General features: G+C 41.5%; 1 protein-coding gene across 15 annotated transcripts in view; it reads left to right on the plus strand.

Annotated features, from left to right (window-relative positions):
• OSBPL1A (oxysterol binding protein like 1A) overlaps positions 1-26963 on the plus strand; it is a 210464-nt gene that overhangs the window by 101563 nt on the left and 81938 nt on the right. For all 15 annotated transcript variants that reach the window (XM_079942363.1, XM_079942362.1, XM_079942360.1 and 12 more), the window contains one exon: positions 15129-15291. In XM_079942363.1, coding sequence (XP_079798489.1) covers positions 15129-15291 — 163 coding nt within the window. The remainder of the gene's footprint in view (positions 1-15128; positions 15292-26963) is intronic.

Raw genomic sequence — 26963 nt, forward strand, 5'->3', positions numbered from 1 at the left:
CCTTTTCTTTTTTCTTTTTTAATTCATGGTTTCAAGTCTGTGCTCTGCAGCATTACAAAAAAGTGAAAGGAATTACCTCTTGTGACAATTCATCAGCTTTTGAGCGACCAATAAATTCTTCTTCCCCAAGCCAGGCATCTCCAAGTTCCTTCACCAGTTATTCCTGTGTCAGGCTTTCCAGATCCTTTCTTTTTACTCTTCACCGATTGCCCTCAAGTTTTGTGTCCTCCAGAAATGAGCCTGGCGTCCCACATGAAGTTGGGGCGCAGAGCATGGCCCTTTGCAGTTGGCTTTCCGTCCTGCTCCCGGGAAGGAACCTCTAGGGCTATGATGGCCTCCCCAGCCCTGAGGGGTGGACCCTGCCTCTCTGGCCTCTCCGGCCTCTCCTTTGCTTCACTCTTGCCCCACTCGCTTTGTTCTGAGGACGGTGGCCTCCTCTTGTGCCACAGACTCGTAAGCCCCCTCCTACCTCAGAACTCTGCTCTCCCTCTGCCTGGAGCACTCGTCTCCTGATACTTGCTCTCCTCTCCCTCACCCTGGCCTTTAATCCCGTGGCGCTTGCCCGGTAAGCCCCTGGCCACCCAGGTTGCTGGGACTCCCTTTCCCCTCCCAGCTTTATTTTTGTTGTTAGTGTTCTCCACCACCTAACACACTGTGTATTTCACTCCTTTACCTGTTTCTTTCCACTTGGTAGACTGTAAGTCCTCTGTGTGCAGGTATTTTTGTCTGCTTTGTTCACTGCTGATTCCCTGCAGCCTGGAATGCCCGGCATGGTGTAGGTGGTTGATGAATATTTGTGGCATGGAGAGCACAATGGGAGGATTGACTCCCCTCTATGAAGAAGTTGTGTCATACTAGGCTGGGAAGGGGTGCCTCGGCACCAGTTGACAGTCATGGGTCCTTTTTTGTTTTGTTTGAAAAAATCGGAAATTTTTTTTTTTAGAAGATGTTAGGGGTAGGAGTTTATTAATTAATTACTTTTATTTTTGCTGTATTGGGTCTTCGTTTCTGTGTGAGGGCTTTCTCTAGTTGTGGCAAGCAGGGGCCACTCTTCATCGCGGTGCGCGGGCCTCTCACTATCGCGGCCTCTGTTGTTGCGGAGCACAGGCTCCAGACACGCAGGCTCAGTAGTTGTGGTTCACGGGCCTAGTTGCTCCGCGGCATGTGGGGTCCTCCCAGACCAGGGCTCGAACCCGTGTCCCCTGCATTAGCAGGCAGACTCTCAACCACTGCGCCACCAGGGAAGCCCCGGAAAAAATTTTAGAGTGTACTTGAAGGAAAAATTAGAAGCCATGTTCATTATTTTAAGACTTTGGGAATTTTCCAGTCACTTTGGTTGCTTAATCAATATTTTATTGAATACATAACCTTATTTGCTCATAAGAGTTTTGTTTTGTAAAAATCAATATTGGTCATTAAAACAAGGATATTTATTCTTTAAGTATAACTTAACAGAGCTTTCCAAGTAGTGGGCTTAAGAGTAATGATCTTTTCAACCCTTAGAATGGCCAGAGCCCCAGATCAGGTGCTTGGTCTCTCCTGTGTGCCACACAAAGGTTGTTTTCCATGTGTGCCAGGACTTGCAAAACTTGGGAAGCACTGCTTTAGACACATAAAATGTTTTCTTCAGATGGAGTTAAAATCTGCTGAGCTGTGATTCGAGCATATTTTAGTCATCCCCTCCCCCCCGCCCAGTTTGAGAACCATGAAAACACTTGTCAAAACAGAATAAAACATCAGAATTCTGTAAAAGCAAAGTTATTGTCTTTGTGGACTTAATGATGTTCAACAAAAAGATATTTCCAGAGACAGAGCTGAAGGCATTAAAAGAGGGGAGTTGGAGATCGTGGTGTAGCTGTGCAGTGGAATGGTCCTCAGCAGTGAAAAGGAAAGAACTGCTCATACTTGCAGCAACATGAATGAATCTGAAAAACATTATACTGAGTGAAAGAAGCCAGACACAAAGGAGTACACTCTGCACGATTCCATTTATTTGAAGTTCAAGAGCTGACAAACCTAAAGCATAAGTTACAGAAATCAGAGCAGTGGTTTGCAGGGCTGAGGACAACAGGGAGAGTGAGGGGACCTGGGGGAGGGAGAGAAGAGAAATGGTCTTTATCTTTATAGTGGTGCTGGTTATGTGGGGTGTACGTTTGTGACTGTTCGTTGAACTCTACATTTAAAATTGATGTATATAATCTCTCAGTCAAGTTAATTTAAAAAATTAGAGTTGGTAGGGCGTTACCTTTTCTAGTTATTTTCACCAACAGAACTATCAGCTACAGAGCCCTTGAATAACATCTGAAAATAAGATATGTTTAGATCATGATTAAACTTCTCTGCTTTTAAAAATGGTTGTTTACCTCCTGCGGGATTATCTCTAAAAAAAGAAATGTATTTCAGGGATACATAAGATATATAAATCTGTGGTGAGTGATTACATAAGAGTAAAGCTATTTTTAGGTAGAAGCTTTGCAGCCATGATGCAGCAGGAGCGTGCTTTACAGAATCTCAGATCGGGTTCCTATAGTAGACGGCTGAGAGAGCCATGCGCGCTGCAGTATAGGAGGGTACCTTGTAAGCATCATTTTGCGTTTGATGCAATGCAGATTTTTCACAATTGCGATTTTGATGCAAAAGTTTGCAAACATCAATTCCTAAATAGACACATTTAAAGATATTTTGCTAATTGTAAAATTATGAGAGATTTATGAAAGACACACACACACACACACACACATATATAAAATATAGAGCTATTTTCTATAAAGCATAGGGAAGAATATAAACACCAGAGCCCAGCAACCACTGGCAGGAGGTTTTGGTTTGTCTTAGTTTGTTTGTATTGGCAAATACACAAATACAGCAGACATTGCAGTTGGATATCCTTTGTTGTTTTCAGTAGTATCAGAGTATTTTTCTTTGTCATACATATTCTTCAAAAATATGTTTGAGTAAGAAATGTATTATTTTGGCTCCCATAGCGAGCGAGTGGTCTTTTCACTATGCCCTTACTATTGCTAAATATTCTCATTTTTCTATAGCTTTATTGAGGTTATAATTGACAGACAATAAATTGCACACATTTAAAATGTAGTTCAGTGAGTTTTGATGCACGTTTATGTTGTAGACCCATCATCACTTTCAGGATTAGGAATATTTCTATTACTTCCAAAGGTTTATTCCTGCCTGTTGTGGTACCTCCTCCTCTTCCTTCTACCCCCGTCCACAGGCAGCTACTGATCAGCTTTCTGTCACTAATTAGTGCTCCGTAGGCATTGTCTAGAATTTGACATATATGGAATCATGCTTTTATGGGGGTGGAGGAGGTTCAGCTTCTTTAATGATGATCTGCAGATTTATCCATGTTGTTGCTCGTAGCAATAGTTCGTTCTTTTTTATTGCTGAACAGTGCTCCATTTTATGGCTGTACCACAGTTTATTCACCTGTTGATGGACATTTGGATTGTATCCAGTTTTTGTGTGGAGTTTTTGTGTGGACATAACCTGTCATTTCTCTTAGGTATCAATAAATACTTAGGAGCAAATAGAATGGCTGGATCATATGGGAAGTGCATATTCGTGGGGGCTTTTTTTTAGTTTGTTTTTTAATTAAAAAAAATTATAGCGTTTATATAACGTAGAATTAACTGTTTTGAGCATAAGGTGCATTGGCATTTGGTAATTCACAATGTTGTGTAACCGTCACTCTATCTACTTGCAAAACATTTTCATCCCCCGAAAGAACCCTGTACCCATTAAGCAGTCACTCCCCATTTCCACCCCTGCCCCCAGCCCCTAAAAATGACTAACCTGTGTTCTGTCGCAGTGGATTTGCCTGTTTGGGGCATTATAACTGGAATCATTGCGTGTGTGAGCTTTAGTGTCTGGTTCCTTCAGCCTCATGTTTTCCAGCATCGTGTGCATCGTAGCGTCTATCAGTACTTTATCTTAATGACTGAATAGTATTCCATTGTATATATACAACACATCTTATTCATTCATTCATTTATGGACGTTTAGGTTGTTTTTACCTTTTGGCTATTGTGAATAGTGTTACTTTGAACACTTTTGTACAAGTATTTGTTTGAACATGTTTCAGTTTTTTGGGGTATATACCTAAGAGTGATTTTTCTGGGTCATATGGTAATTCTGTGTTTAGCTTTTTTTGAGGAACCACCAAACTGTTTTCCACAGCATCTGCAGCATTTTACATTCCCACCGTCAGGGCACAAGGGTTCTTTTTTTTCCCCATCCTCACCAACACTTATTGTCCTAGTGGCTGTAAAGTGATACGTCATTGTTATGATTTGCATTCTTCTAATGACTAAAGATGTTGAGCCTCTTTTCATATACTTGTTGGCCATTTGTATATGTTTGGAGAAATGTCTGTTCAAGTTCTTTGCTCATTTTAAAATTGGGTTGTGTAAAAAATTTTGGTCAAAATAAATACTCCATGAGGACATTGCATTTATACATATACACAGTTTTTCCATAAAAAATTTTTATTTAGTTATTTATTATTGAGAATATATCTTCTTTGATACATTTTTTCCCTTAGAGGTTCATTTAAAAAAAAAAAACTAGTTCTTATAGTTCATTATTCAAACATGGTTTAGCCGAGACATGTTCAAAGCAGCTGTAATCTTCTATAGGGCAAACATCCCACACTAAATTGTTTTTTCATATCTTCAGCAATTTTTTCTGTCTTACAGCAGTATTTTCTGACAAAGGAATATATCTTAGTTTTTCATCACACTATTTTCTGTCTACTATTTTTTTTGTAATTTGAGAATAAGTATTTCCTCAAGTGATTTGTAGCTTTTTGTCTTTTCTGTTAAAAACCATTAAAGGAGTTGCTAAACATTTGATTACATTTAGTGAAGAAATTGAAAAGGTAAAGCTCTGGACTGAATGTCAGGTAACTTTAAACATCACTGAAGAAATTTGGGGAAGTTTATCTTCACCCTCTCGATGCTTAGCTTTTAAATGTTGAGACACATGTCATGACTTCATGTGCTCATTAGTTTATATCTCAAGGCATAATAATAACCCATAAATAGAGGGTGACCTGCACACATCCATATATCTGTGTATTTGTATCCATATCCATATTCATATTTCATACGGTCTTCTGGAGAACCGGCTTCTTGTCATCTGATTATATGTGATCTGTTTTTACCAGGGTAGCTGACAGAGCTCCCACTGGCAGTAGAAGCCTTTGCTGTATTCCCTTTGTTCACTTTGTTAGCATCGTTAGTATCTTCGATCTGGATTTCCTTTGTGGTGCTCTTTACGTTATGGGTGTATTTTGTGAATTCACTGAAACTAGATGATACATTCTGTAAGTCCTCGTAACCAGGCTCTCATGAACTGCAGTGCATCCTGATACCCTGGAAGCAGTTGCTTCTGTCAGCCTCTGAGTGGTAGCCTCCACTCTTCCCCGAAGTTACTGTGCGTCCTGCACTTGACCCTGGACCAAGTGACCCGTGGACCCTGTGGAGGCACCGTTGTTGTTAATCTGTATATATCATATCTGTATATGTAACATTTGGTCTAATATTTTTACAAAAGTAAATATAAAAGACTTTATAATATTCCTATATCTCATGGGTACACACACTCCACTTTGGAGACTGTAAATGAAAGCAAGTAAAGAACCATTGAAAAGCTTAAAAGTAATGATGGGTTTGCATTTTAAGTAGGTGTACTGGGCAGGAATGTGAAGTGTCTTTTTGTCTTTTTCTCCTTCTAGACTATAAACTCTCCAGGGATTAACTAATCTCTTCTTCTGTTGATACTTTGTATCCCTAGCAGTACCTTGAAATAGTAGTACGTGCCCAGCAAATGTTTAACTAAACTGAAATTCTCCTGAATTGGCAATTCTTATGCAGAAGCCACATTAGAATAATTTGTGGAGTTTTTGAAACAGCATCACATGTATTAGTGTTAGTATTAGCATTGAACAACAAACCCAAAGCCAAATAACATGAGCTTAAGTTAGAGAATTTCTTTTTCACCTTAAAGAAGATGGGAGGTAGGCAGTCTGGGCCTGGTGTGGCAGTTTCAGGTGTCGGCGGCTGTTCCAAATACTAAAGTCTAGTCAGGAGGAAGGAAGCAAGCAAGCGAGCAAAAATAGGAGTGTGCCTTGCCCTTTAAGGAGACCGGGTGGATTCCTTACATCACTTCCATTCTTGCAGAACTTAGTCATGTGGCCACAGCTGCCAGAAAGACTGAGCAGTGGTGTTTCAGGTGGGAAGACTGAGCAATGGTGTTTAAGGTGGGAAGACTGAGCAATGGTGTTTAAGGTGGGAAGACTGAGCAATGGTGTCTAAGATGGGAAGACTGAGCAATGGTGTTTCAGGTGGGAAGACTGAGCAATGGTGTTTCAGGTGGGAAGACTGAGCAATGGTGTTTCAGGTGGGAAGACTGAGCAATGGTGTTTAAGATGGGAAGGCTGAGCAATGGTGTCTAAGATGGGAAGACTGAGCAATGGTGTTTCAGGTGGGAAGACTGAGCAATGGTGTTTCAGGTGGGAAGACTGAGCAGTGGTGTTTAAGATGGGAAGGCTGAGCAATGGTCTTTAAGATGGGAAGACTGAGCAATGGTCTTTAAGATGGGAAGACTGAGCAATGGTCTTTAAGATGGGAAGACTGAGCAATGGTCTTTAAGATGGAGGGCATTGGTAATCAACTATACTCCAATATAAAATAAAAATTAAAAAAAAAAAGATGGAGGGCAGTGTAGCCAGCTGACAACTTGGGGTTCTTACTAAGGAAGAAGAGGAGACTAGATCTTGGGAGAAGTCAGAGTACATGGACCACGTTCGTTCTTTTAAGTCCTGAGGCAGTAGGTCTGGGCTGAAACTGGACATTCTGATTAAAAACCAAACCAAACCAACCCTGTAGCTGCTCCACGTATACTCTTCACGGTGGAGTATCTCAACTCTAAGCCAAGTTTGGAACAGAACAGATCTTAAAAGAAAAGAAACTCTTCTCCTGGGGAGGGCATGGATTCAGCCAAGTTCCTAATCTGCCTAACAATCTTGCCATTTTACAGTGATGCCATTCCTGACAGGGGTCCAAGGGATGGTTTTAGCAAGTGCTTTGCTGTAGTCCAGGTAACTGCCTGCCCTCCCTTATTTATCTGGTCCATCAGTCTAGTAGCCCCATTCCCCCAAACAGTGAGACCCTCTGCTTCTAAAATTCCTGATCGGGGATTGCCATCGACTGTGTTTAGGGTCTAATGGTTATTGGCAACACCATGGGTTGGAAAGCTTGTGGGCTTTGGCGTTAAAAGATCTTGGTTTCACTTTTTTATTCTTCTCCTAACCTTTGTCAAGTTACTTAAACTTTATGACCTACATATATGCCTTCCTCATAGGGCGGTTAGGAAGGTTTAATGAACAGTATGTAAAAGTGCCTTTTAAAATGTAAAGTGCTATGCGTATGCTTTATCAGTCATAGACAGAAACAGCCCTGTGTAAGCAGAACCATTGTTTACACAAATGCTTAGGAAGTTAAGCCCTGTTTTTTTGCTAGATGAACTCTCATACTAAAGTTAAGAATAGTGAGATTTTAAGCAACATTTTTGCTCAGGGTCGTGCACTTAAATTATTAGTTCTGGGATAAACTGTGAAATACTTGTTAATACTGGTTAAAGAGATTTTACCAAAAAAGTTATTTTGCATTGCTTCAGTCCCCCTCTGTTCTCTCCTATTACTATACACCCAAATGTTCTTCATTTTAAAATTCTTTTTCAAGACTTACTATTGAGCATGTCATATGCAACCATTCCAGGCACTTAGGGAATACAGTCATAAACAGCTATTTAATCGGGAGTTTGAGACATGATTAAAAGAATAGACTTTTTAAAATTTCAGAATCTTTATTGAGTAGGTTGATTTGGAATTTTACCATTTTCATATAGCCAACACTGATTTTTTACATTATATTGAAATTTGTTTGCCACAGTTTAATATATACTATTACGTGGCAGTTTAACATCCTGTTCTGTAATTTATGTGATACCTAAAAACCTTTTGAAATTTTTAATGCATTATACTATAATCTAGAATAATTTGGCGATTATACATTGCTGTAGTAGTGCGCTTAGGAATATAATTCTGTGAGTGCTCACTTCCGGAGTGTGAAATGTACATCGTTACGGAAGTTGCACTTCATTGTAGTTGTTCCTTATGTGACTGTTACAATCCGTGTCAACTGATTCAGCTTTGTAATTGAAAGAGAAAATTATTATGAAATCTTACTTGTACCAAGTTATTTCAAATGCCAGAACCATTGAGCAAGGGAGTGGACTTCATGTGTATTGAATCTACTGCTGGTAGCATACCATGGAAGTGAACGGTACTTTTGTTTCAGAAGACATATTTCTCTTTTCTGCTTCCTTTTTTAAAAAATGTAAAACCGCAACTTAGTCACATTGTTGTTTGTATGTAGCATTATTCTCCCATTGATTTTATTTCTATGGGAGGTTATTTTAATTTATTTTTTTCAATTTTTATTGGAGTATGGTTGCTTTACAATGTTGTGTTAGCCTCCACTGCACAACAAAATGAGTCAGCCATACACATACAGATATCCCCTCCCTTTTGGACTTCCCTCCCATTTAGGTTACCACACTGCATTAGGTAGAGTTCTCTGTGCTATACAGAACGTTCCCATCCGTTGTCTATTTTATACATAGTATCAATAATGTGTATGTGTCAATCCCAGTCTCCCAATTCCTCCCTCTGTGGGAGGTTATTTTTAAATCAGACTGACAAAAATAGCTATCAGATAGTCTGGGTTTATATTGATTCTTCTAAGAATCACTAGCCCTTGCTTTTTAAACTCTCCATTTATTTACCATGTTTCTTAAGTGACTGTTTATTGGGCTCTGTCCTAGATATGGGAATAGGCAGTTACCCCCAAATTCCTCCTTGACTTAAAATGTCTGAAGATACATCTGGGAGTAATTGATTTAACAGATTATTAGCAGAAACTGCAGTTTAACAAGCTCCATTGAGGTCATTTTACTTAGAGTATGTCAGTAAGTCAGCAAGCAGGTAACACCCTCACCTTCATTCCCAAGGCAGAGCGCAGGGACAGAGAAGTATAGAGGTAATTCCCAGTGGGGTTTCCTTTTCTACTGGCTTGAGCCAGATTGAGGAAGATGGCAGTGCCCGTAAGAAAGGGGCTTTTTTTTTTTAACGGTGCCAGGAGCAAGCCACAGTTTATTATGAGCAAAGGGAAAATTCTGGAACAGCTGCCTTGTGTTGGGTTGACCAGATTAGTGTGAAAGAGGCTTTGGAGGGCCTTGGATATGATCTCATTTGGAATCTCAGGGCAAGCTTTTCAATGCTGTGTATAATGTTACAGAGACTGGTAGCTTCTTACACATCACATGCCGGGACCTATAGGTTGAAGACCTCTGTTTCCTATTCTTTCTAGTTCTTATATGCACTGAGACAAAAGGAGCAACTAGAAGAAAACTTGGTTACACATACCTACTATCTGCGTCTGGGCACGTACATGCTGCTCTTTCTCCTGCAGCTAAGGATGAGCTGTCCGTGCCCTTAGCGAAGGCCAACTGTGTGGATTAGAGCCCATCCTTTCACTGCAAGTTCAAGAACATCATTCCAGCAGTTCTCTCCTTGCACTCCTACATCACTAACTTCCTCTCTGTTGAATCTTTCCCGTCGATGTAGAGACATGCTGGGTTGTTTTTCATAATAAAACCTACTGACCCCCACACCCCCTTCCAGCAATTGCCCCAATTTTCTCCTTTCCTTTTTAGCACAAAGAATAGGCTGTACTTGCCCTTTCCAAGTTTCCTTCTCTCATTTCTACTCACCCACTCCCGTCATGCCTTTGCCTTCAGCATTCTCTTAACGCTCCACTGAGCCTTTCCTTGTCAAGGTCACCATTGACCTCATCACTAAATCCAGAGGGCTTTTCTTAGTTCTCGTATCATTTGATCCATCATCAGTGTTTGACATGTTTAATCACTCGTTCCTCCTTCAAGTACTTCGTTTAGGCTTCCAGAATACCACACACTTCTGAGTTTCCTTCTCTCTCCTCTTTTTTTGTTTCCTTTGCTGGTTCTTTCTCGTCTCTCCCATCAGAAGGAAATCTCAGTCCTTGGATTTCTTCCTGTGTCTGTCTCACTTTCTCCCTTAGTGATTCTATCTAGTCTTAGAGCTTAAAACATAATCTATTTGCAAAGGACTCCCAGAGTTACATCTCTAGCCTGGACCTCTTCCCTGAAGACCTGATTTGGTTATCTAATTGTCTACATGACATCTGCATGAACGTCTCATGGTAACCCTCATGTATGAGTTCCTGATTGTCCTGGTCCTGCAGTCTTCCTGCATTGGGTAATGATGACGCTATCTTTAGTTGCTCAGGGCAAAACTATGGAGTCATCCTTGATTCTTCTCTCACGTCCCATAGATGAGCCTTCAGAATACATCCAGAATCTGACTACATGTCATCACCTCCATTGCTATTACCCATCTCTTACCTGGATTGTTGCAGTAGCCTCTTAGGGATCTTTTTGATTCTAAGCTTGACCTTCCCCCCAGGTCTCTTCTTCAGCTTATCAGTCAAAGACATTGTGTTAAAATGTAAATCAAATAATGTTACTTCTCTGCTCAGAACCATGCAGTGGCTCCTCTTGTCAGTCACAGTCAAAGCCAGAACTCCTATAGTGGTCTGCAAGCTCTCTGCAGTTCCCCTCCCCACCACAGCCTCCTTGCACATCCTACCTCATCTCCATTTCCTCCTATCAGACAAATCTGCTTGGTCACTGAGGCTTATTTATAGTTAAGTAAGTGTCTTTCTTAGTGAGAGGAAGGACTGAAAGAAAAGGCTTCAGGAACATAAGGAAATGTGTACAGTTGAAAAGGCATTGATGGGATGGCATAGAAGAAGGGCATTAGAGTCAGCGAAACCCTAAAAGTTAATGTGTGCAAGGGTGCTTTGTAAATCTGTAAAACAAAGCAAATGTATACTATCCATTCATGAGGATATGTTTCCGTACTTGATCGTGCCTGAGACCTGGGATCAGATCTTGATGGTCCTGCACCCTGGGGGTGAGAGTGTGATTCAGCCTGGCTGTGAACCTGGAATAATGTCTGCTTGCATTCACATGAGAGCTGCCCCGCCCAGAGCAGTGCTGTCGTCCTCAACGAGCAGAAGAGCCCTTACCAGCTGTAAATGACCAGGACCACTTTGCAACAGCTGTGTGGCAGTAGCAGGGAAAAGTCAGCATATTGTTGGTCCTCTAATCACGGAAATAAGTGCCAATGCAATTCCTTATCTAAGAAATAAAATTAGATGTTTTTAAATTCAAGATGTAGTATTTTGGTCATAAGCCAATATGTCCTTTGTTATAGCCACACATCCAGTAACAAAGAAGAAAGGAGAAAGACTAATGCTGTTGAACTGACCGGAGTGTAGCCAGTTGAAAGAGCTTAACTAGATTGATCATCAGGGCCAGAATGTCACGTAACCTGTAATTGGATAATTGGCCACAGTGTTCTCTGAATACTAATCACTTACTCCTGCTTAGTGGTGTGTCTTTGCCAGATTTCTTCATTGTCTCTGCCTGATTTAACCTCTCAGAAACATAGGTAAGTAACAGGGTGCTTTATAGAAGGAGAGAGCCGATGCAGTGTGTATTTACTGGCGAGCGCGAGACTTTTTAAGATGCTGAATTCTTTTGCTGGCATCCATTCACTGACAGAGTGAAGAACACTTTGGAAGTATTCACCGTGCATCTCACCCACCAGCATGAAATGGAGTAAGATGAAAGGGGGTCATGTTGAAGTGATGCGAGGAGATTACTGGAAAGGCTTGAATTTGCATTAGTCTTAAGGGGCCACAGACACAGAGCAATGTGTCTATTAAGAATAATTAATAATGTGTAACTATTAAATATGTGATGGTTCAGTCCTTAAGTTGTTCCTAATAAAAAGGTTGGCATTTATGTTTACTTGGTTATATGTTGATTTTTGTTGTGGCAGAGTGGCTGAGGGCATAGATTTTATATGTGAGTTTGAAGAATTCACAGACCCTATGCTAGAAATGGCCTAATGTAATTACAGACACGTGCTGGGCTTCACTGATTTTGTGAAGGAAGGAAGTTCTTTGTTCCCTTAATAAAAACTAGGGTAGTTACAGTTTGAGGATTTAAAAAACCATAGTCATATGCATGTATCAGTGCAAGTGTTGGTACACAGAAAAGTGAAGCACTGTGCCTGGAATTTCAGAGAGGGATCGCATAAAGGTACTGTTTCTGTTCCAACATAACTTCTAAGCTGGCAGATGAGAATTCAGAGACAGAGTTGAAAAGTAAGATGAAGATTTTATGCATAAGTTATCTAAGAACCTATTGAGAAATAGGTGGCGCTGCTAGAGTTCTTCCGTTTGTTTGTTTTGTAATTTGAAGACCACTGTGTTGAAGCCACCAGTTAGATTATTCGACAGCAGTAGCATCCCATAAGCTCCTTATGCAGAACTTGTACTCTGTATCACTTGATGAGTAGTTCTACACTAAACTAAGTAGTTCCAGTACAGGATATCCCCTAAGTGTTTCTGAAATACTGAGATTGTAATAGATTTGGAATGACACTGTTCCAGTTGATTGATTTAATTGACCAAAAAGCATCCACTGCAGTTAAGTATGTTCTTAGATGCTTCTTTAAAGCAACAAGAGAGCGCTTTACTAGTGCAGTGTTTGTGACACACCTACTCTCAGCTACATCACTTTACAGGATGGGGAGGTATTGCCATTTGGTGGGAAGTTTGAGGGTAAGGTACCTTCAGTACAGAAGATCCTGTTACGCTTGAAATTAATACAAGTGCCCTCAGATCAACTGACAGATAAAAACAAGGTGAAAACCAGAACTGTAGGTAGAGCCTCTTCTCTCCCTTCTGCTCCCACCCCTTTCCCTCCTTCTCTGAAGAGCAAGTGAGAACAGATGTCAAGGTGGCAGAACTGCAGGGACGCTCACTTTAAATGGATAAAGGCTCAGGATTTTGTGTATGGTTTTGTTGAGGGAACTTGATATTTTGGGGCCTCGATCATTTGTTTTGCCACTTTTCTGAAATCGAGATGACTTTAGGTACTGAAACTTACGTATTTGTTAACCAGAAGACATAATTTAGTTGATTCTTACATGGAAAGGTACAGTGTCAACAGCACATTTGCATTTTGATACTTGAACAGCTAAAAAAGAATAAAGCTAAAGGGAGAGGCGTGGGCAGGTGTAAGAGAGTTCGGATCTTCCTGCAGTGGTGTTTTTGGAATCTACAGCAGTGCTGATCTTTTCCATTCAAAGAAGGGTTCATTTTGGATATTGTGGTGAATTTTGTAGGCCTTGTTTATAGGTAAGTGAGTTGTTTAACATATCAAGTGGAGGAAGAACAGTTTTGTTTTGTTTTTTTTGGTCTAGGTTGACTTCAGCCATAGTAAAAGTATTTCCTCCTTGGAGATAAAATTTTAGATTATAGGAATATTTGCAATGCCTTAAAAATAATAATTATATAAATATTGAATTTTTTTCTGTTTTGCATGTCTTTTCTGCTCATTAGTGCTTACCATTTATTGCAATTTTTATTTCATTATTGCAGTTCTAATAAGAATAACCTCGTTACTGTAGTGATAGTAAATACTAAGATGCCTTGAGGACTGGAACTGTTCCCAAGATAATGAAGGTTTAGCCCTATTTTTGTTACAAACTTAGCATTTTGGTAGAACTGTATTTTAAGTCATATCCGGGATTCTTGGAGTGTTGTACCTAACGCGTGGCTGTGAAGTCAGAACGTAGAGGGAGCTGCTGCATCCTTGGGGACCAAGGGGAGGAGACTGAGAGGGATGCCAGGAAGTGGAAGGCGAGGTTCAGCAGAGAGCAGCTGGGAGCAGCGGTGAGAGATTCGCCGCTCCAAGACCCAGGAGCAGATGTTTTGACCAGGAGGAGGTTTCAGAGGTCACCCCATCTAGTGCCTTTCAAATTGTTGGAACAGCCCCTGGCTTTGGGCCTGGAGGGGAAAGTCAAAGAGGCTCCTGACCCAGACCTGGCATCATCCTGTGCAGTTCTGCTTCCTGAAACATCTGTTTTATGTGTTGAGATTACATTTGAGAAATAGGTTGAGCTGCTAGAGTTTTTTTGTTTGTTCTTTAATTTGAAGACCATTGTGTTGAAGCCACCAATTAGATTATTCGACAGCAGTAGAATCCCAGTTTTGTAGGTGAGGAAGCAGACCCAGGAAACTTCTGAGATGACCAGCTTCTCAGGCTGCTGCCTGAAGCGCCGCGTGGGCTCTAGAAGTTGAGGGAGATAACGGAATAGTTGTGGTTTTCAGAGTTCTGATACAAGGATAGGTGAAACTGTTCATACCAAATCCTAGTACCTGCTGTTTTACATGAGAGTTAGGTTACTTACATTTTATATGGTTTTAGTTAACTGCAAGTTCAGATGCTATTGAATTAGATAGGAAGAACAGATTGTATCTTCAAAGGATTAAGGCTTTGCTTTCTCTGTAATCTATTATTTATTTTGCACACTAGATTCAAGGTAAAATATGGAACCAGAATCAAAATATGTAATTGAAAAATGGCAATTAAAATGTCATTACCTGGCCTCTTGTTCCCCCTCATTTGATATACCAACTATTTTGGAGGTGAACTGGAGGATTATGTCTTATGCTTTGATGTGGTACACATTTTAATATTTACAGTGGTTTCAATTCTTTATTTTGTTCAAAAACTGGTTTCTTAATTTCATGATTAATGTTGAATGAAATATTCTCTATTAAAAATTTTATATGATTTCCAAATTGGCTAATGCCCTTATACTAGGATCCTGATCATTTGAGCTGAATTTGTTTGCTAGTTCTTAATCTATTTTCATTAGCTGGCAGTGTTGTGAGAAAAGACCCCATGGGAAGAACAGAACTAGCTTAGTAATTTTGCTCATCCATCCATGTGTATGTAGCACGACTGTTTTCATTCCTGATGTTGCAATTGAAGTGGATCTGAAGTGAATAATTTTCATAACCTTTTGAGTAAGTCTATATCTCCTGTCACTCTGAAGTCTTTTTTGTATATCTGTTTTCTTCCAGGTGAGGAATTTTAAATTGGAACAGGAACAAGAAAAAAACAAAATTTTGTCAGAAGCGCTGGCGACTCTAGCCACTGAACATCATGAATTAGAGCAGTCTCTGGTTAAAGGCTCCCCACCTCTCAGCATCCTTAGTGAGGACGAGTTCTATGATGCACTGTCAGGTAATTCTAGAACCCTGCCGTCTGCGTTGTTGGTAATTCACAGTTGACCACCTAAATGTCTTCTTAGGGTGGATGTCACCTTGAGTTTCCTGAAATAAACAGATGGAAATGTATCACTTCAGCTCCCCAGATGACCTACTTTTTGTGTGACGTTATTAAGGCAGAAGCCCAAAAGTTTGAAATGAAAGTCATCACTGAGTCTGCCTTTGTTGACAGCGTATGCTGTGCTGGGGCCAGAGTGCGGTGAATCTGGTTTGTTCCTTTATTTGATGACTGCTAAATACCTCCTGGTGCAAGGTGCTATTATATGTTAAAGGGTAGGGAGATGGCTAGTTTCTATTCTCAGAGAGGTCGAAGAGTGAAGGACACACAGAAGAAGAGTTGGCTACAGTGTGGTATGCTGTGTGCCAAAGGAGAGGTGAGACCTCGGTGTAGCTGAAACAGAGAAAAGGAAGCGCTTAACTTGGCCTCAGAGATACAGGCCTCAGAGCGACGTAGCATACTGGCAGCGAGCAGGGACTCCAGAGTCAGATTCCCTGAATTGGAATCCTGCCCCTGACGCTGGTCAGCTGTGTGACCGTGGGCAAGTTCCATGACCTTCCTGGTTCTCAGCTCTCACATATTTAAAATGGGGATAATTATAGTTTCCATTTCAGTGGGTTGAGTCAGGATTAAGTGGGTTCACATGTGTAAGTAGTGTTTGGGACAGTGCCTGACAGGTACCACGTGTTCAAAAAATGGGAGATGTGTGTGGAGAGGTGAGAATGACTTTTGAGAGGAGGTACTGCTAAGTAGTTTTGACTTTTTAGGAACTTCCTTCAGAATTTTGAGGTAGATGTGGGCGGGGTCATGGAAGGAAGCCTGGGAGCGGGTGGTTGGAGATCAGCGAGATGGAAAACAATTCTTTTATGCGAAGAAATTAAGTGCTTATCTAAGTAGATGAACATATACAATTGATGGGTCTCACAAAACTTGACCATGGAAGCAGGAGACCTCAGTGGATATGGAATTAAAGGGTCAAATTAATGATAGGAAAGGGAAAGAAGCACAGTGAGAGGTTGTAGAAATGAGAACTAAAGAAGATTAGGTTAAGAAAGTTAAAATGGTGTGATGATACAGGACAAGGAAAATGATGTTGGTGGATATACAGAGAAGAGATTCATCATAGAAGATAAACAGCACATAGGAACATTAATTTTAGAAGTGTGACATGATCAAAAGAAGCGGAAAAGCTAATTCTAATAGCCAGATTTGGGAATAATTAGAGAAAGGATTGTAATGACAATGATGATAGCAGTTAGATGTGGTATTTGTGAAAATAGTGAGTCAGATTGAGAAGGGAATGTAGAGACCGGATGTGAAAGCAGTGGAATGAGTGGCAGAGGTAAAGGAAGCATTTAACCTGATTGACGGAGGAGGGAGGAGAGGGTGAAGGACACTTGAGGCTGCTGACATTTCTTCACATCTACTCTCTGCCATGTCCAGTCCTGTTACCGCCTGTATTCCTTCTGTTTGGGGCATCCAGAAAGGAAAGCTGCCAGACAGATTATTGGATTAAAGGCAAAGAGGTCTGAATGTAAAAGAACCTAGACACTTCAGCTGCTCATCTTTGCTGTCCTTTTAAAAAACAAAGGAAAAAATTTAATTTTTATTTTAAAAAAGGTATTCGTTATAAATAATTCAATGTAAAAGTATGTATAGTGCCCAGTGAAATTTTCCCTTCATCCCTCACCCTAATTGTGCACTCTTCCTCAGAGATTCTTATTAACAGCTTGATAGATTCTCTTCCAGACCTTTTTAAAGCATTCGCGTGGACATATGCATGTGTACGTATGGGGTTTTTAAAGAATCATGAATGGAAGTAGCTGTATAATTGTTCTAGATCTGCTTTTTCATGTAACAGTGTATCTTGGAAATCTCTCCCATCAGTGTTACAACTCTAGCTCATTCTTTTTAAAGGTTGCATAAAAGTCAATGATGTGATTTAGTAGAGTTTTCTTAGTTATTCTCTTCCTGATAAACATTTAGCGGCTACTGTCATCTTTCTACTTCTCAGTCATATTTTCACATTTATTTCCATAGTCGTCTCCTCTGGGAGAAGGCGATAAGAAGAACTGCAGTCCCTGGGTCAGGACTGGCAAATGAATTTCATCTCAAGTGCCAATTCAGATTGGTTTGCAGTCAGTACTGCCTGCTTGATGGGTTGCTGTGTTGAGAAGGATCCCAAGGCTGAGTCCAGTGCCTAGCTTAGTCAGCGTGTTCCACCGTGGCTGGAGATAAGGAGCTAGAAGGACAGGTGCCTTGAGTTTACTCATCCCTGCCCTGAGTGACCCACCTGAGTTCTATTATATTTGCCTGAACATAGTAGCTTTTCTTTGGCCACTCCTACTATTTCCTACTACAAATCTTGGGAATCATTTGGTCCAGTGTAAAACTGTATTAAAATTATGAATCAGATGCCCAAGGTTGAAGTGTTGCCCTGCTGATGACCTAGCCACGTAATTCACTGAGATCATAAAAGCCTTCATTAGGGAATGACTTCATCTTCTCACTACAGTCTACACGTTAACCTCCATTCCCTTTCCTCTTTCTCTTCTGTTACAAAAGAAGTGTCCCCTTTTCATTAAGGCCGTTCCCTCCTGATTTGTTCGATACCCATCTCCTTGTGCCTTCTCCAGAACTTTTGTTTAGTTATTGCTTCTTTCATCTACAGTTTTTTTTTCTCCCAATTTTATTGAGAAATAATTGACTTACAGCACTGTATAAGTTTAAGGTATACAGCATAATGATGTGACTTACGTACATCGTGAAATGATTGTCACAAGAAGTTCAGTGAACATGCATCATCTCATATAGATACAAAATCAAAGAAATAGAATAAGTTTTTTTCCTTGTGATGAGACTTCTTAGGATTTAACTTTCTTAACTTTCATGTATAACAACATACAGCAGTGTTGATTATGTTTACCATGTTATACATTACATCCCTAGTACTTATTTATCTTATAACTGGAAGTTTGTACCTTTTGAGACTACCTTCATCCATTCCCCCTCCCCCCACTCCCCACCTCTGGTAACCAAAAATCTCATCTTTTTCTGTGGGTTTTTAAAATTTGTTTTTGAAGTATAATTGACCTGTAACAGTACGTTAGTTCCTGTTACACAACATAGTTATTCAATATTTCTATACATTTAAAAATGATCACCGTAAGTCTAGGCATCTGGAAGTTTGTACCTCTTAAGCTCCCTCACCTAACTCTTTCAATACCACATTATCTTAAATGCTAACTTAAAATTCCTGTAATAGTTTCCTATCGCTGCCATAACAAACTACCACAAATGTAGTGGCTTAAGTAATGCAGATTCATTCTCTGAGCTCTGGAGGTCGGAAGTCCTGCAGTCAAGGTGTTGGCAGGTCTTTGTTCCCTCCGGAGGCTCTAGGAGAGAATCTGCCTTCTTGCCTTTCTAGCTTCTAGAGACCACCTGCCTTCCTTGGCTCAAGGCCCCATCCTCCACCTTCACAGCCAGCAGTTTGACATCTTCCAGTCGCTCTGACTCTGACCTTCCTTCCTCCCTTTTATAAGGACCATAGCAATCACAGTGGACCCACTCAGATAATCCAGGGTAACCTCCCCATGTCAGGGGCCTTAACTCTGTCACACCTGCAGAGTCCTTTTACTGTGGATGGTAACACATCCACAGGTTCCACAGAGACTAGGACGGCCGTCACTGGGGGCCATTGTTCTGACTACCGCAGTTCCCAAATATATTTCTCCAGCCCTAACCTCTTGTGAGAGACTTACATACTGAGCTGTTTGCTGGATAAAGAAAAGATGAATTCTTGATCTTCCTCCTGGAGTTTGCTTCATTTTAGTAAGTGGCACCTCTTTCCTGTCCTAAAGCTGTAAACCTGGGAGTAATTCATGGCATTCACGTGCCACCTCCATGAAACGCAGACCGGGGTCCGTCCATTCTACCTTCGCGACCTACTTTGAATCCACCTATTAATATGTTCTGTTACTACAGGGTGCGGGTTAAAAGTGTAGGTGCTGCAGCTGGAAGGCTGTTGATAAGTGATGGCTCTACCAATTCCTGTACCCGTTGCGAAATGATTTCACTTTACAGTGCCTCATTTCTTCATCTGCAAGTAGGTCATAGGATTATTGGGAGGAATAAACTAATAAATATTTGTACTTAAAACAGTGCCTGGCACACTAGGGGGCTGCCCATTGTTCGCTCGCAGTACCGTCACCTGCGCTGCACACGCTCTTGTCCAGCCTCTTAACTGATCACTGTGCTTCCAGCCTTGCCTTATTGAGGTTCACGCCGTATACACCACCCACACTGATGCTTTGTAGACAATCACATCATCACATTCCCCAGCCTAGGATCCTTCAGTGGCTCTTCACTGCACCTAGAATAAAATCCAGACTCCCTAGCGGGCCTTCAAGGCTCCTGACATGACCCACACCTTGCCTGTCCCTTGTTCGTTCACTCGCTGGGCTCCAGCCACACCGGGCCTCCTCCATCCTCACAACGCAGCAGTGACAGAGGCTATTGGGTCAGAGGTAAGAGAGAACAAAAACAAGTATACAAACCTGTATTTCATTTAAAGCTTTTTTTAATTGCTGAATCAGAATAATAGATTAAATCAAGCCTATCCTAATATCAGTATTTAAAAGATGTGAGGGCTTCCTTGGTGGCGCAGTGGTTGAGAGTCCGCCTGCCGATGCAGGGGACGTGGGTTCGTGCCCCGGTCCGGGAGGATCCCACGTGCCGCGGAGCGGCTGGGCCCGTGAGCCATGGCCGCTGAGCCTGCGCGTCCAGAGCCTGTGCTCCGCAACGGGAGAAGCCACAGCAGTGAGAGGCCTGCGTACTGCCAAAAAAAAAAATTTTTTTAATAATAAAATAAAAGATGTGAGAAAAAGGGTTTTAAAGATACTTCTCTTAAAATATTTCTAAGTTATTTTCACGAAATGCTTAAACTGCTTTTTTAAAGTCAGTTACAACTTGTTTTACTTCCTTTAAAATTAAGTCCATGCGACTTCCTGATTTCCCTTTAAAATTTTTTTCAGATAAGCAGAATCAATGAAAATCTAATACAGTGGGTGAGACAAAACTTGATATAAGCCTACAGTGTAGTGTATTTTTTTCCAGCCCCATGGATCTTTCGATTATTTAATTTTTTTCCAGTATGCCCAATGAGTTAAGATTTCATAAAATTCCATAAAGCAAACATTCTTCCTCACAACTTGGTTGAATTCCATCGTGTAACCTGATTAGAAGGAACTACATCTAATGAAGCGTCACATCTTGTCCTCATGGTGCATGTGCTTAAGGGATGAAATAGTTAAATCGAGGGAGATTTCTGATATTACTACCTGTGAGTGAGCGCTTCCTGGGAAAACGGCTAAACCTTCATGTGTGTTAAAGCAAAAGGTTTAATGAGAAACTAGAGGCTAACTCGTTCTGTGGGAAAATTCCATTTAGCTGGCAAATAAAGAACAGAAATATGTAGAAGGTACCACTTCAGGGAGGAATAAAGCAGCGCCTTCCACATGTTCCTTCCATCGTTCTGCCCTTTTCATTTCACCCTCACTTGATGCCACCCCCTTCTTCTACCAAAGCTCTTGAATATCTCTAAAGCATCAGCTCTCCTGGGTAGCCTTTCCTCACTCCCCCAGGCAGAATTAATGGTTTCTCCTTTTGTGTTCCTTCAGTTTACACCTCTTTCATAGCCCTTTGGTTGTATTGTGCTTGTCTCTTTATGATGGTAGAGACCCTATCTATTTATATTCCTGAGGTACTTAACATAGACTCAGAGTTGCTCTGTAAATGCTTGTTGAATGCAGGTTGTTGAACAAATGTCATTGATATTTCTGTCCTCCCTAAAAATATATTGGTTTTCAGTAAAGAGCACAAAAGAAGCAGTAACACTTGCGAATTTCACGTGGTCTGCATGCACCACTTTGGATGCTATGTGGAAGAGGAGGGGTGGGTGACAGAGGAGTGAGCTGGGATGAGATGTAATTAGAAGATAAAATTTGTTCTTGAGGAATTTATGATCAAGCTGGAGGTATGAGACTTGCTCCCAGAGCGGGGTGGGGGGGGGATGAAAAAGTAGCTAAGGGGGAAAAAATTAAAGGTGCTTGGCTTTATGGATGTCCTAAGGCATTATTTTACCAGTTACCAGTTTTATTACCAGTTAAATAACTTAATGGCTGTTATTCTTTAGCACTGGTCTGAGATAGCAGTTTCACTAAAATTCCTGCCTTTTGAATGTTAAAACTTCAAAATGTATTGTCTTTCTTACTGTCTGTTCATTTTCCTTTTTAGAAACATGATGAGATCAGTTGTGCAAGAAAGCCTTTCTTGTTAGGTTTTCCTCTTAATGCTATTTTGGTTAAAATGTGCATGAATAATGCATACAAATCCAATAGTGTAGATTGGTAAAACCAGTAGAACGTTATGTCACAAAATTGAAGCCAGCTTTAGCATTTCTCAGCAGTTGCAAGAGTCGATGCTCACATCTTTTTAAATCAAAGGTTTTAGAATGGAAAGCGTTAAAATAGCAACTTTGGTTTTGTCCGGAGGAGAGTAACATAGGAAGTTATGACCCATGTGGAATAATGTTTAATCCAATAAATACAACTGGTAATAGTTGAGAAAAGAAGTGACATCTCTGCTGACAGTTCACATAGAAGACGCAGGATTTGACCCAGGTGATCAGAGGTATTGGCAGGAAAGCCGAAGAGCACCGTGACCTTTTAGTAAAGGCTGTGCGCTCTGTTCTTTATGTTTCTGAGCCTGGTGTCCTCTTCTACAGTTTAGTTTTGAAATAACCTGTACAGTTCTTATCTGGGCCTTTTCTGTGAGTCTTTACTCTTGTCTGGACCTGCCTAGGATGTGGAGATCTCTCCCTCCTCTGTATTCCCAGCACTTTTTTCTCTGGTCTTTTTTTTTTATTTTATTTTTGACGATTAGCCATACTACCTTGTTCTTGCCCTTTTTCTTGTTATATAACTTTTTGTGTCTTTGTTCCTCATCTTCCCCCAAGCCCTGCATTTCCCTTAAGGACAGAGACCTTGTTGTCTTAACTTTTGTATTTCCTCTGTTGCCCAGTACAAAACAAGTTCATTGGTTGATATGATGTGCAGCAAATTGGGTACCACAGAGTATGGGTGTTATTAAACCCCTTCTGTGTGTAGTATGGTACAACACTCTGGAGAAAATCTAAGTAGTGCCCGGGGCTCTTACTCTCGTTTTGTGTTTATAACATTAAAAAATTATCCAGCAGGGTTTCCCTGGTGGCGCAGTGGTTGAGAGTCCGCCTGCCGACGCAGGGGATACGGGTTCGTGCCCTGGTCCGGGAGGATCCCACATGGCGCGGAGCGGCTGGGCCCGTGAGCCGTGGCCGCTGAGCCTGTGCCTCCGGAGCCTGTGCTCCGCAACGGGAGAGGCTGCAGCGGTGAGAGACCTGTGTACCGCAAAAAAAAAAAAAAAAAAAAAAAAAAAATCACTGTAAAACCATGTGCATTTTGTACTAGTGTTGAGAGCATGTCCTTAACCAGACACACTTACCCAGTGCCCACTGTGTGCAGTGCTTTGCCAGGCATGGCACTACCAAGGGAAAGAAGATTCAGCCCCTGAATCAGGGTTTCGTAGTCAGTCCAGGGGAAGAGGCTGAGCATGGAAAGATGGGCACAATGTGACGTGAAAAGGGTTTGGGCCTCCAGCCCACCAGAGCTACTCACTCCCAAGATCAGCCCCCGGAGTTTGCCGTTCTCAGTGACTATATCTACGCCGTCATCTCAGTTTTATACATCCCACAATCTAACCACTGTCTCCTGTCTTTCAACCCATTCTCTTAAAAACCCTGATCCCAACATTTCTTTGACCAACCACAGTGTCTTCTCCATGTTTTCACTGTTCCTCTCCGCTCGTGTCCTTGTTCCGTCCTTACCAGCTCAGATGGCGCGGGCTGTCATATAATCGCCCCCCTGCCTTTCTCTCCCTGCACTGTGCTCACCCAGCCCATCCCTCCCCTCCTTCCGCACCGGTGCTCAAGTGACTGGCCACGCTGGCAGCTCTTGCTTGAGACCCACAGCTGTTTAATTTCTGTGGTGCCCTTTTGCTGCCCAGCAGTCCTATTTCATTTCCCTTGTCAGTTCCTTTTACATGCTTATTTCATACTTTTCTCACTTAAAATTTCTAATACCTTCATCCTCTGTTCTGCTCCATCGGAGGACATTATTTATGTCACTGAGAAACTCCTCGTGTTTCCACTCACACACCTGGCTGTGTACATGTGTGGGCATATTCTGCTTCTCTACATCGAAGAATGTTATGTCCCTAACTGACGCCAGCCCCTCTGTACGTGCCTGGGATCCCAGTGCCTCTGACTTACATCAGGACATTAATGTAGCTCCTTCTTTCTCCCAGGTAATCAGTTATTCCTGATGCCCATCAGCTATCTTATCTTTCAGAATGCTGTATCTTATACAGATACCTTTGATCCACATCACTTTCCTCTTCTAGAATTCTTTCTTGAACAGCCTCTATTTATGTTTATTCTCACGATTCCCCTGCAGCCGCTCTCGACTAAATCACCGCTGTCCCATACTCAGCTGCCTAACTGAGTGGTCCTCTCTCAGTTCGCATCTTTGTCGGCCTTTCACCAGCACTTAAAGTTGTTGATTCCTCCTTCCTTCATGGAACACTTTACTTGCTTTCCAGAGTGCCAGTCTCTTTTGATTTTACTTCTCAGTTCCCTTTGCTTGTTGTCTTGTATCCTTCTGACTGTAGATGTTAGCGTGTCTTGGGATGCAGGCGTTGTTTTCTGCACTCACCCTTTAGATCCTTTGTACTCAGAGTGTGGTCTCCGGATCAGGAGCGTCACCTTCACCTGGAAGCTTGTTGGAACTGCAGAGCCGCAGGCCCCAACTCAGACCTAGTGAATAAGAATTTGCATGTTTTCAAATCCGTAGGGGCTTCATATGGACATTAAAGCTTGAGCAGCTTGCCTTGCACGAGCTCATCTGGTCCCATGCCTGTGAATATTGTCCAAATTTTGCTAAGTCCAAAACTTTACGTCTCTAGACTCAGTCAGTCTTGCCCCCTGAATTTCAGACTCCTGTCTAACTGTCTACTTGGCACATTCACTTAAATATCTCATGAGATCTCCAGGGTGTCTTAGAATGTCCAGAAGAGAATTCTTGATTTCTGCTCACAAGCCTGCCCCTCCTGTGGTCCATACTTTGGTAGATGGAGGATCTGTCTTTCAGTCCATCAACATTCACATTCAGTCCATCAACAAATTCCGTCAGCTCTACCTACAACATATAGCAGAGTCTGACCACTTCTCATCATTCCACTCCCACCACCCTGGCCCCCATCATCTCTCACCTGGTTTCTGACAGGGGCTTTCTGACTGGTCCCTCTGCTTGTACCCGCGTCTCCAGCAATATTTTAAATAACAGCATTCAGAGTGATCGTTTCCAAACGTGAATCTGTTCATGTCAGTTCCCTGCATGGAACCCTCCAATGGCTTTGCTTCCTGGCTGGAATAAAAGCCAGAAGGCCTCGTTCTGGCCATCTGCCACCTTCTGAGATCTGCTCTGTCCTCCTCACTCACTTCCTTCCATCACTGGCCTCAATGCAAGTTCCTGGACTTGCCAAGCATGTTCTCTTCTAGGCCTTCACTTTCCCTCTGCCTGGAGCTCTCTAATCCCAAATGTCTACAGTGCTTACTCCCCCACTTCCTTCCTTTTTCTGCTCAGAAAGACCTTCACTGTATCATTTTCTATCCTTTTTCTCTTGCCTTTAAAAAACCCAAAAAACAAAAAACAAAAAATACAGCATCTTTCACACATAATGTTCATTCATTTGTAGATCTTCTACAAGTAGAATATAAGCTCCTCAGTGAGAGAGGCATTTTGCTTAGTGCATGGATGCATCCCAGCCCCTACACTAGTGCTAGACAGACGGAGAAGGAGGCGCTCAATACATATTTATTGAACAAGTAAATGAATTAGCGTCACCAACTCATACGTAAGGAGTGTTACAGAAATTCAGAGGAGAGGCAGCTAACTGCTTGGGAAAGTTGGGGAGAGCATCACAGAATAAGCGATGCTTGAGGGGTGTTGTGAAGAGTCAGGAAGGAGTTCTCCAGACGGATAAGATGGTGGTCAGATATGCTTTGTGGAACAAGAAAACACATGCAAAGGTAGAGAAAAATAGTTTTCAAAGACATCATGAAAATGCACTATGGCTGAGGCAGGGGTGAGCGTATTGGATGCTGAGAAATAGTGATGGGATGAAGCCAAGAAAGTAATTTAGGACCAGCTTGTAATGAGTCTTGTGAGAAGATTCTGCTGAAGATTTTTCATTTTAGCCTGTTAAGTGGTAGGCAGCCGACAAACGTGATTAAGTATACAGAGTGATGTCAGATTAGTATTGAATATTTTATAAAGTTTTTTTTTTTAGTAAACATTGTGGAATTTTTATAATATTCTTGCATTATATTAAGAATTGGAAATTCAAAGAAAATAAGACATGGTCCCTACTTAGGAGTTTACATTCTATTAGCATATGAGTATTTTAGGAGTAAAGATTGATTTGAGGTCCTAGTGTCCTAGATGAGAGATGACAGGAATTTCCATAAAAGCAACTTAAGTGAGAATGGGAAGTTTCAGTTCCTCCCTTTATTGCTTTAATGAATACATATCCTGACCTTTGTCCCTCAAGGAAGCCTGGTTGACTTTCTTGACTTGATGAAATCCCTGCTGTAGGCTCCCCATGCATCATAGTCCCATAGCATTTCCTGTAGTTGAAGTTTTGTATGCTTATGTTTTTTTGTCAGCCCTGCCACTCAACCAGACTGTAAATCCCTTAAGGAACTTTGCATCCCTAGCAACTTACATAGACTTTGGCACCTGTTAGGAGTTCAGATATTTGAGTGAATAAAATTTGGGGATACATTTTAAAGGCTACGTTGACTGAACTTGAAGACCAGTTGGTTGTGGCAGATAATGATGTGCTGAGGATTTCCACCTATTTACTGAAAATTCTCACTTTGGCCCAAAGCATCTCAAACTCCGTATAGTGGAAACTGGACTTGTCATCCTGATCTGCCCCCTTGTATATGCCCTGTCTTGGCTAATGGCATCATCATCTACCCACCATGCAAACTACAGATGTGAAAGTCATCTCTTACCCCCTTTCCTCACACCCTCCCCATATCTAAGTATCTAGTTGTCTTCTTTTCTCTTCCTATTTTCTGCCCCAGTATTCACTGTCGGGGCCTTAGTTCAGCTTTTGAGCCCACAGACTTTGTCTTCCCGCTTCTGGTCATTATCCCTGCCAGCCCATCTTCCACATCGCGTATTGTCAGGTGTGGTGGGCAGAAAAATGGTCCCCCAAGGATACGTTCACCTGCTCATCCCAGTAACCTATAACCTTTTTTTGGAAAAAAAGATCTTTGCAAATGGGATTAAGTTAAGGAATTTGAGGTGAGATCATCATGGATTATCTGGGTGGGACCTAAGTGCTGTCACAAGTATCCTTATAAGAGAAAGGTAGAGGGAGATTAGACCCACAGAGGAGAAGGCAATGTGAGGATGGAGGCAGAGATTAGAGTGATGTGGCCACAAGCCCAGGAAAGCTGGAAGCCA

Source organism: Stenella coeruleoalba (genome assembly GCF_951394435.1).
Source record: "Stenella coeruleoalba genome assembly, chromosome: 14".
NCBI lineage: Eukaryota > Metazoa > Chordata > Mammalia > Artiodactyla > Delphinidae > Stenella > Stenella coeruleoalba.